Source organism: Argiope bruennichi, chromosome 11 (assembly GCF_947563725.1).
Source record: "Argiope bruennichi chromosome 11, qqArgBrue1.1, whole genome shotgun sequence".
Classification (NCBI taxonomy): domain Eukaryota; kingdom Metazoa; phylum Arthropoda; class Arachnida; order Araneae; family Araneidae; genus Argiope; species Argiope bruennichi.
In genome coordinates, this window is record NC_079161.1 from 48,919,927 (window position 1) to 48,932,305 (window position 12,379).

Below are 12,379 nucleotides of genomic sequence, written 5' to 3' on the forward strand. Positions count from 1 at the left end.
ATGTTTGTTTAATGTTTAAATAAACTGATTAATAGATTGGAGAATAAACGTAAGTGTAAATAAAAATACTTATCGGATCAAAAACTTCATATTTTGTTAACATTTTTTGTGCTGAAATTGTAGCAAAGGTTAAGATGCTGATGGCTTATAATCTTATAACTATATATTTATAAGGATTCATTGGAAATTATGTCTGATATTTCCTTTCAACTTTATTTCTATTTTACATTTGGCATTCAGGTAGAGTGTCTTAATAATAGAGTATCTTAATATGTTTCAATCCGATTTCATTGATTAGTTTTGATTTTAGTGTTTGTGAATATTATGAGTACTCTGCCAATGTGCATGATATATTCTTTTATAATTTTCTCTAGTTAATATATGGTAATCAAATCTAAAATATTGTTGGCAGAATTACAGCCCGTATGGACTGACACAACTTATATTTAATGATGGTTCATATTTTTCATGCTGAAACTCATTCATTTCTATATTACTTATCACATAGTAATGAATAAAATTATGCTAAATCATCTTTTTATTGCAATTATTGATTGTTTCGGTCCTGGCCAAAACATGTGCTATTGTTAATTTTTGCTACCATTTCTTTTTCTGTGTTTATTTTCCAACTTCTGAGATGTATATGTGAAATTTAATTCAGTTTCTCTCATTCATTTGCCTGAAGGGGAAAAAAAATCAACGTTGTTTTATGACAGCTCTGTACTATAACAAAATCTCTGTTGGAATTTATCATTTTTTTTATTTATTAGAATCTATTGATAATATTGCGAAAGAAAGAACAAAGATAAAATAACATTTTTAATGATAAAATAAATCTTTGACATACTAATTAACAGATATGGTCGATGTCATTAGAATTTTCAAAAATATTAATACCGATGTTATCTTTAAAAAAGCAAAATTATTTTTATATCAATCATAAAAATTATAATATAATTGCTACAGTAAAAATTTTGAAGTGTTTTGCACATTCTAATGAGAGAGCACGAGCATATATTTGTTGCAAGCTAATAGAAATGTCTTTTTATTTTTATATAATTTTCTTGCAAACACAAAGAAAAAAAGCAAAAGCGAACTGCCCCCATCCTGTTGAAGCGTCCTAGATAATTGAGTAACCATTTCATTGTGATACTGAGACAATAAGTACAGTTGAGACTTATGGCCATCCCCAGCCGCAGTAACCCTCCTACCATATGTGATACATTCCATGATCAAGATGGAGACATCATACTACACTTCACTTTTAACAGTCAATGAAGCGAGAACCAATCGCCATATCTGGTGCTTTCCATTCTAACTCTTGAGTGTGCTTTCCTCTGTGTGTTAAAACAGAATAAAAATAAAATTCCAGATAGTATCATATCTGTGCCATTGGAGATAAAAAGATCTGCTTTACAGTAAAGTAGCCGCTTTTGACAACAACCTTGTTCAAATTGAACAAGAGTTTCCTAATTGTTAAACTATTAACATATAATACTTTTATTTAAAACATCATTTTGTTATTTGATAATCCGAAAAATTATGAATTGAATGAAATCAATATACAGAAAATTACTTCGATAGAAATAAAAAAGAGTATATTATATGAAATAAAAACGAAAAGGAAAGTCCACTTTTAATGTTAATTTTAAACTTTTATTTTTGAAAAAAAAAACGATTTAGTGGTATGATTCATCAATAAAATTAGTCAAAATTTCCTGACTACAATAAAAAAATGAAACAACATTGTGTATCAAGTTAAATTAAAAACAGAGAAAAAAAATGTATAAAAAGGATATTAATATATTCAAAGAAGTGGATTTTTGAATTTATTAATGGAGAGAAGAGGCTTTCAGTATATGTATCTGAATAAAATAAGTAGTTCATGTAAAATTTATAATTTTTAATTTATTCATAATTTAAATAAAAAAAATATCATAACATTTTATTATTGAATGGCCTTCCTCTTATCCAACAGAGCACTTGTGGTAAATTTCCTCAAGATTGGATGAAAAGCCGGCGTCCTTGCATAGGGGTAGCGTATCTTCTCCGTGAGCTGGGCGTCCCGGGTTCGAATGCCGGTGCGGGCATGGTTGTTTTTTATCTGTGTTCTATCTATCAGGTGCGTAAATGTGCTCCCCTGTAAAAAGGGGTTGTGCAAGTGAATGTGTGAGTGTCATCTTCATATGAGCTAGAAATCAGACTTCTGCCCTCGGGTGCTCAGGGGTCTTTACCCACAGAATCTCCTGCACCCGCTTTCCGTGGTAAAACGGACACATCATCATTGGAGGGAAACTATAAATTTATATTACTTACACACAACATACACACATACACACAAACATTCATTTTTATATAAAGATATTTCTTAGAATTTTATATATCTTATATTCATATTAACAATGCCTTTTCTTTCAGTTCTGTCCAACATATACTGTGGGGATGACGAGTCCGGTCCAAGATTCAGAACAGAGCCTCCATTCAGGATAGAATTTTCCAACAGCAGTGGTGCTGAGATTCGATGCACTGCAGATGGCATCCCTCCTCCACGAATGAACTGGCAAAACAGGGAAGGAGCGAATGCTCGAGACATTCCCGGCATTCGGTACATGAGATCGGATGGAACTCTAGTTTTCCCACCATTCGCTCGTGAAGACTATCGACAGGACGTGCATGATACGTTGTATCAGTGCTTGGCTTCAAATAGTGCTGGTGCTATCATAAGCAAGGAAATGCATGTTAGAGGAGGTGAGTTCAATTTTCATAATCTAAGATTTGCACGATTTTTTTTCCTTTATATTATTTTCCTTTATTTTTTTTTCCTTTATATTTATTTATATTTTATATATACTATCAATATTGCTAGTATTATCATGACCAAGGAAGCACATGTTTGTGGGAGTCAATCCTTTCTTCTAAAACCTAAAATTTGTCTGAATTTCCTTTTATGTTTCGTGCTTGGTTTCCAAATATGCACATATTACAGGAAAAGAGACCAGATTTCATTATCAAAAATAAGTGATTTATTTTTTCGCTTTGTACTCGGCTTCAAGTTGTACAGGTATACCATTATGTGTAAGAAAACACATGTTTGTTGGAGTCAATTCATTCTTCAAAAACCTAAAATTTTGTCTGAATTGTCTTTTAATTCCTTGCTTGGTTTTCACACACTTGTGCTGTCACAAGCTAATATGCATATGTTAGAGCAGATGAGCTCTGTTATTACCATTTAAAATTTTCTTAATATTTCTTCTCTTTGTGCTTGGCGTCTAGTTGTATAGGTGCAATCAAATGTAAGAAAACACTTGTTAGTGGAGGTTAATTCATTCTTCAAAAACCTAAAATTTGTATGAATTGTCTTTTTATTCCGTGCGAGTTTTCAAATGTGCTTGTGCTGTCGCAAGCAAGTATACACATGTTAGAGCAGATGAGCTCTTTTATTATCCAATTAAAATTTTCATAATATTTCCTCTCTTAGTGCTTGGCATCTAGTTGTATTGCTGCTATCAAATATAAGCAAACACATGTTAGTGAAGGTCAATTCATTCTTCAAAAACTTAAAACTTATATGAATTGCCTTTCTACTCCATGCTTGTTTTTCAAATGTGCTTGTGCTGTCACAAGCAAGTATGCACATGTTAAAGCAGATGAGCTCTTTTATTATCCAATTAAAATTTTCATAATATTTCCTCTCTTAGTGCTTGGCATCTAGTTGTATTGGTGCTATCAAATATAAGCAAACACATGTTAGTGAAGGTCAATTCATGCTTCAAAAACCTAAAATTTGTATTAATTGTCTTTTTATTCCGTGCGAGTTTTCAAATGTGCTTGTGCTGTCGCAAGCAAGTATACACATGTTAGAGCAGATGAGCTCTTTTATTATCCAATTAAAATTTTCATAATATTTCCTTATCATGTTAGAGGAGATCAGCTCAGTTTCTACCATCTAAATTTGTTTTTCATGCTTTTGTGTTTGGCTTCAAACTGAACTGGTGACATCAAATGTAAGAAAACACATGTTGGCGGCAGCCAGTTCATTTTTCAAAAACATAAATTTTATGAATTTCCATTTTGCTTCGTGTAATGCGTGTAATCATAAGCAAAGAAGCACAGTTACTAGGAGAGGAGATGAATTCTGTTTTCAACATTTGTATATTTATGTATTTTTTCTCTCTTCATATTTGTAGTCAAAATGTATTGGTATCAAAAAATGTACGCAAACATACCTTAGTGGAAGTCATTCCATTTTTTAAAAAAAACCAAAAGTTTGTGTAAATTTTTTATGAATTTCGTGTTTCGTTTCCAGTTGTGCTCACGTAAACATAAACAAAGAAATGCATGTTAGAAGAGATGAATTCTATTTTTACGATCTGAAATTTGTATGTGTGTTTTTTTTTTTTTTTTTTTTTTTTTTGCTTTGTGCTTGGCTTCAATTTGTACTAATGCCATCATGTATAAGAAAACACATATTAGTGGTAATCAATTCATTCTTTCAAAACTTAAAATTTGTATGAGCTTTGGTTTGCTTTCTTCATTTCCAACTGTGTTTATGCAATTATAAGCAAAGAAGCATAGTTATTAAGAGAGGAGATGACATGTTAAAGGATATGAATTAAGATTTCTCGATGTGAAATTCATTTTTTTTTTTTTGCTTTATGTTTACTTAGATTTGAATATTGCTTAAATAAAAAAAAGACTTTTATTATATTTCATATGTTGATAATGAGTTTCATCTGCTACTATTTATTTAATCTTGATGTATGGATACAATAGAGAATTCAGTTTTCTCAGCCGAACATTTATAGGAATTTTCTTTTATTGTCGTATTTTGGCTTCGTCACCGAAGGTAGGAAAAAAAAAAGATTCTAACATCGGCAGTGAACTATCTTACCATGGTTATGTTTCAGACTTGAATAATCTGTCGTTATTTTAGTATTAAAACTAGCTTCTGTTATCGAGAATTAACATATAAATGCAAACGAAATCGCGATTCTGCTTACGTTTTTCTATTCGTTAGTAAGAAAAGGCAAAATGCATAGATTTTTCAGCATAGAATAATGAGGAACCCACATTTCGGTTAGTAAAAACATATAATTTTCATGCATTTGGAGCAATCTATTATACGATAGAATGTGATAATAAATCTTGTAATGCCATGCAGATAATATTTTTTATTATTTTATATCCAAACAACTTCAGGCATAGTGTGTGTGTGTGTGTGTGTGTGTGTGTGTGTGTGTGTGTGTGTGTGTGTGTGTGTGTGTGTGTGTGTGTGAAAGATGGAGCTTTTTAAATTTTAACTTCAATTTATTTTATCCCTGGAAGCATAATTTGTACAGAGAAAGAATGATAAGAGATATTATTAAGAGAGTTTACATCGAGACACACAAGCAAAAGAAACTGAAATTTGTCCTTTCGGGGATTTTACTCTGAGATTCTGATAGAGATTTCTTTGAAACGTGTCGTTTTAGGGAAGGGATTTTTAAGTATTTTTGCAATAAATGTGTGAATGCTGGGGATTTTTTTAAAATCTTTTTGTCACTGTTGTGGTAACTATTGAATTAGCAATAATACTACCCATTTATTAGTATTAATTGAGAAAAGAAGTTGGAATTGAGTCAGGAAATTAGAGAAGATTTTAGAATTAAAATAACGATGACTAAACTAAGATAAAATATAGGAAATTAATTAGAATTTAAATTAAATTTAGAGATTATATATATAATGAATTTTGCATTATAATGCATGAAAAAATGAAATCAAATCACGTAGATTAAGAATCTCTTTCCAAAACTAAATCTTATTCTTGCATTAGTTAAAATAAATCAATTCAAATAGTTCCATTGAGTTAACAAATAAAAAAAATGAATTTATTGATAATAATTTACGAATTTTGTAGATATTATACACACCAATATGCATCAAAACTTGTATCTATTCAAAACAGGTACATCACACATGCTAAATTTCAAGATTATAATTACAAGATTGTAGTGTCAGCAGTATTTATGGTAATTCGTATCATTTAATGATAAATTTGTATAGTTTCAAAACGTTATGTCCAATATGATGTTCAATTAGATGAAAAATCTAATCAAATTAATTAAAGCCTTACAGACAAAGAATTCCTATGAAATGTCTCATTTTATTCTTGATCGAAAAACACTTTATCAATGCATTGATTATTATAGCGAAGTGCCCGTGAATATTAATGCTTTCTTTGGATTTTTGATTTTTAATCCCACTTCACTTCATTTCCGGTTCTATTTCCCATCTCCCTCGATTGAGTTTTTAATACTTTATTTTTAATTAGTCGCTTCTTTTTTGATAAAAAAAAGAAGAATGAATGCTGGTACGAATATCAGTGAACCCTGTCTCCTTATGTCACAAAGATAAGAAGGAAGAGGGAGCGAGCAAGGAATGGAGAGGAAGTCCGGGACCATCCGAACTAATTAAATTTTTATCGATTGGTATTTTTTCCCTACCTCCCACCCTCCCTGATGCAACCCTCCCTATTCTAATCCCCTCAATTTTCGTAGGATTATAAGAAAGTATCTCTCGCTTTTCGAGTTGAGAGATAGAAAGAATGTATCGTTCATCAGACGATTTTCCCCCTCTTTCTTCTTTTTTTTTATGCTTGTGTTTTCTTTCTTTTGTTTCGAATATTCGGGTCGGAAACCGTTATGTCCGCAGATGCTGTTTCCTTAATAATATGGAGAGCGAATTTCTCGTTCTTTCTTTTTTTTTTCTTTCGTCATTAGTTTTTAATATTTTTTTCTTTTCTCTTCATTTTGTTTTTTGTTCTTTCTTTATCGAAAATGATAGTGAATGAAGAGTATTTGAACATATTATCGTAGGAATTGAGGGTTGGGTAAACATCGTAACGGTTCAAGCATGGGTAATGTAAGAAGATGCAAAGTTTTGGGTGGTACGAAGATTAAACTTTGCTTTTTTTTTCATTCCCTCTAAAAAGATTTTTTTTTTGTTAGATCGAAAGTTACAACTTAAAACTGGAGAATGTTATTTAAAATTGAACCGGGTATCATATCAGAAACATTGGTTAATCATTTCTTTTCGGATAGTAGAAATTCAGCAGAAAAAACAGCAGAAATGTTCCTATGTAGATAGAAAATTATAAATTTTAAATTAGCAGTGAAATTTTTCTATTTACATATTGATATTAATATTTTACACGAGGAATGTTCACTTTGTAGAATCTTTGCTTAGAGGATTGGATTATTTGGATATCACAAATGGCATGAAACTGAACCTCAATATTCTCTGATTTGGTTTTCAGCATCTTAATTTGATGAGAAGACCTCTTCAGAATCAGTGGAAGAATTGCATTTTATGCTAGCTTGGTGTGTGTTAATTTGTTTCTTCTGTGGAAGAACCGATATCGATACAGCCGATTTTCTGCTGGTATAGAGCATTGGCTGATATAGAAGAAGGACCGACATCAACACAGCCAATTTTCTGCTGATATAGTTGAAGTACTGACAACAATAGAACTAAGGACAACCAATACATTCAAATTTTTGCTATTTTTTGTCCCCTCTATAAATATATTTTTATTAGATCGAAAATTAAAATTTCAACAGAAAATTGGGGAATGTTATTTAAACTTGAACTGGATATCATTTCAGAAAGATTGGAAAATCATTTATTTTCGGATAGTCGAAACTCTGTACCAGCAAAATCTTTCCTATACACATAGACAAATATAAATTTTGTACTGAAAGTGACGCTTCTCAATTTACGTATTGATATGAATATTTCACAAGAGGAACTTTTGATTGTGTAGAATATTTGCGTAGGGGATTGGATTATTTGGATTTCAAAACCCACAGGTAACTGGGACATTCAGGATTCTCTTACTTGTTTACAGCATCTTAACTTGATAGGATTTATTCAGATTCAAGGGAATAATTGCCTTTTTGTAGGCTTGATGTATGTTAATTTGTTTCTACTGTGGAAGGATTGACATCAATACAGCCACGGCCAATCAAAATATCCAATTTTCTACTGGTATAGAAAAGTGGCTGGTATAGATGAAGGACTGACATCAATGGAGCCAATTTTCCTTAGTTAATAGTCTGATTCAAAAGAAAGTCATTTCATTTACTTGGTTTTCAAAATCCTTTAAAAATCGGGATCTTGATTGATTCTTACAATTTCTCCGCAACACAAATGGATAGTCCTCGGAGATTTCAAAATTCTACTAAGTGATTTCTAACTCCGCGGGAAACTATAACATTTGATGTCGCTATCGGAATCTCGCAAGATTTCAAGATTAGCCAGGATTTCAAAATTCTACCGAAAAATTTGAAACTCCTTGGGGAACTAGGATCTCCATCGGTGCCATCGGAATTTCAATATGATTTCAGAATTCGCCAGGATTTCAAAATTCTACCGAAGGATTTCAAATTCCGCGAGAAACTAGGTCTTCAATTGTCTTTATCGGAATCTCGGCAACAGAACAAGAGTCTGGAATTCCAAGATACCACGGAAGGATTATCTTATATACCAGCATGATGTATACCAAATAAATTCCTGGTAATAACTAGGTCTTCTACCGAAGGATTTCAAATTCCGCGAGAAACTAGGTCTTCAATTGTCTTTATCGGAATCTCGGCAACAGAACAAGAGTCTGGAATTCCAAGATACCACGGAAGGATTTCAAATTCTACCGAAGGCCAGGATTTCAAAATTCTACCAAAGGATTTCAAATTCCGCGAGAAACTAGGTCTTCAATTGTCTTTATCGGAATCTCGGCAACAGAACAAGAGTCTGGAATTCCAAGATACCACGGAAGGATTATCTTATATACCAGCATGATGTATACCAAATAAATTCCTGGTAATAACTAGGTCTTCTACCGAAGGATTTCAAATTCCGCGAGAAACTAGGTCTTCAATTGTCTTTATCGGAATCTCGGCAACAGAACAAGAGTCTGGAATTCCAAGATACCACGGAAGGATTTCAAATTCTACCGAAGGCCAGGATTTCAAAATTCTACCAAAGGATTTCAAATTCCGCGAGAAACTAGGTCTTCAATTGTCTTTATCGGAATCTCGGCAACAGAACAAGAATCTCTTCAATTGTCTTTATCGGAATCTCGGCAACAGAACAAGAGTCTGGAATTCCAAGATACCACGGAAGGATTATCTTATATACCAGCATGATGTATACCAAATAAATTCCTGGTCATTCCAAATAATTTGTGGGTATATAATTACCATCAAAAATCAATTTTAATACAAGGAGAATTAGTATATGGTGTCAAATTACCATATACCAATCTTTTTTCTGGTAACGATTTCAATACAAGCAAAATCTCTACTAGTACAACAGACAGAGAGGTACAAATTTCACCAGCAATTACAATAGTACTGAATTAATACAAGCATGCATAATAATTCCTCCTAATCTTCATATTTTTTTTCATTTTCGTCATTTTGATACAAATGGCAGATAGTTTACCAGCTTGTATTTTAAATTCCACGTGAAATTGGTAGAGAGTGTTCTCTGACAGATTTCTGGTAATGTAAGTTGAGGGGTCGGGAAGGAATCCAGTTCTACAGGACAGCTACTTACATAGAAGCAGATATTACATGCTTTGTAAATCCCAAGTGTCCATGTGTTTATCTAATTTTTGGTAAACACTTAGATAATGCAACTTCCACAAACACCACCTTATTTGATGATATTTCAAAATTTCAAAAAGCTCTTGCATGGATTCAAAACAAAATATAAATGAACTAAATTAAATGAAACTCATTTTATTTAAATTAGTTTGTTGGTTTTTGAATTACTATACAGATAATTCATCGTCACTAATCTGTTCAAGAGAATTATTTGCAAAAACTCAACACACACTTGCATTAAAAATGTTTTTAACTGCTTTTTAATTTCTGATTTCTTTCCATTAATTATTTTTCTCAAATGAAAAAAATAGTTTTGGAGTTTAGTTTTACAGAAAGTTATCGATGAAAATTAGTTATATATATATAATTTTGATATAACCTTCCATTATACATATAAAATGAACTATTGTAATTTATTAGCAAGATGAAGCCTGAAAAATATGTCGATAAGTGAAAATAAAAATTACATACTGCAGTAAATTCACTTTTTATTTACTTTGCAAGGAATATGCAATAGTTTATGGACTTGTTTTTTAAACTTAAATTTATCACTGATGAAATGCCTATTACTTAATGTTGTGATAAATAGACAGCCAAAAATTTCAAAAATTAAAAAAAAAAGCAGTCTATCTTTGTGTTTTTGCTATTTTTTTGTCTCATGAGGAATATATCAATTTGTTTTACAGTACAACATTCTGAAAGATAAAAAAAAAAATAATAATAATAACATTTAGCTCACCTTATAGTTATCTAATTTTTAGCAGCCCCTTTTGTGTTTAAGACGTTGTTTACACCCAATGAAAAAATCTAAGGATAGACAGTCACATGGACTTACAGATAGGAACTATAGCATAACAGAGATTGAATGAAAAAAACAACGAAATAAATAAACTAAAATATAGACTCTTACCAAATTTGGAGCCAAATTGATGTAGGTATTCACCGCTTATCTATCTGCCCTTTCGCAAACGTATACATAGTGCAGCTAAAAACCACAAATAACTTAAACAAAATGAAATATCTATGTAGTTTAAACATATCAATTACAAATTTTTACCAAATATTGAATTAAATCTATTAAATGGTTACCCATCAGTCAGTCTTAGATAAACATTCTGTCCATCATAAATAAACATGTAAACATGATAACTGAAAAACGTGTAACATGCAAACATGATTTTTAAAATGCAATAACTTATATAAAATAAAATTTAGTATGCAGTTTCAACATTTCATATGTAGATTCTTATCGAATATTAAATTAAACTTATGAAAATAATTACCCGTTTGGTTTTTCTGTTAATTTTACATAAACATTCTGTGAGTCATAAATAAACATTAAACATAATAAATCCCCAAATAACTTAGATAAAATAAAACTTTGTATGCAGGTTTAGCATTTTATTTCTTTATTCTTATCGATTATTGAATTAAACCTATTAAAATGATTGACCATATGTCAGTCTGCATTTTCTGTTAGTTTTGCATAACCGTTCTGTCAGCCATAGGTAAACGTGTAAATTCAAAACCCCTAATAACTTATATAAAATAAAATTTTGTATGCAGTTTTAGCATTTTATTAGTATATTCTTATTGAATATTGAATTAAACGTATTAAAATGGACTATCTGTCAGTCTGGATTTTCTGTTAGTTTTACATAAACGTTCTGCCAATCATAGAAAAACATGCTCACATGATAACTTAAAACTACAAATAACTTAGGTAAAATAAAAAACAATATATACAGTGTCAGCATTTTAACTGTATTTTCTTATCGAATATTGAATAAAACCTTTAAAAATGTTCGCCCATCTTTCAGTCTTGTATTTCTGTCAGTTTTACATAAACATTCTGTCAGTCATTGAGAAACATCTAAATATGATAGCTCAAAATCACAAATAACTTACATAAGATAAAATTTTGTATGAAGTTTTAGGAATTTAACTGTAGATTTTTATCGAATATTGAATGAAACCTAATAAAGCATTGTCTGTCAGTCTGGTTTTTCTGTCAATTTTACATAAACGTTCTGACAATCATAGATAAGCATGTATAAACTACAAAACGCAATGAATTGGATAAATAAAATTTGGTGTATGATCTTGGTAATAAAATTGTAATTCTGAATCAAATTTATGTTTAAATCAATTGAAAGCAAGTACGTCCGAAAAAGAAAAATTAGCACTTAAATATGGAGAATTGTACTTTCAATATTGAGTGTATGCAAGAAATTGTCGGAAAAACAACTCATGCTGTTAAAACGGATTGCAAAAATGGCTACAAAATAAAAAAATACCTTTCTTTATTTTCCAGCAAAGAGCTCCATAAAAATTGAATGATTTTATAAGTCAAAAACTAATCGAAGAACTTTTTCTTACACAAGAATTGAAAAGCTTTTTGCTTTACTTCAGTAATAAATTGGTTGCAGATCTATTTTTTCCTTTATTTCGATTTTTTAAAGAAAGAGATACGATTGTGCCTTTGGGAGAAACAATCTGTACCTCATTAGCAGATAAAAATTGTGTCAGCAAAACCTTAATGTTCTTTTTTTGAGAGGAAACATTCCCAGGAAAGATATTAATTTTCGTTCACGATACATGCAATCTGTGGAACAACTTTCCACCTTGCAACGGAATCATTAAAATCTGATTTTTACAGTTTCTTTTTATGAAATTTTGGAATAAAATAGAAACACAGAAGGTTTGAATCTGTATTATGTTTTATTTTTTCT

The 12,379-nt window shown here is 30.8% G+C and overlaps 1 protein-coding gene across 3 annotated transcripts in view; it reads left to right on the top strand.

Moving 5' to 3' along the window:
• Nucleotides 1-12,379, top strand: part of LOC129957560 (cell adhesion molecule Dscam2-like) — a 317,574-nt gene that overhangs the window by 96,134 nt on the left and 209,061 nt on the right. For all 3 annotated transcript variants that reach the window (XM_056069919.1, XM_056069921.1, XM_056069920.1), the window contains exon 2: nt 2,419-2,748. In XM_056069919.1, coding sequence (XP_055925894.1) covers nt 2,419-2,748 — 330 coding nt within the window. The remainder of the gene's footprint in view (nt 1-2,418; nt 2,749-12,379) is intronic.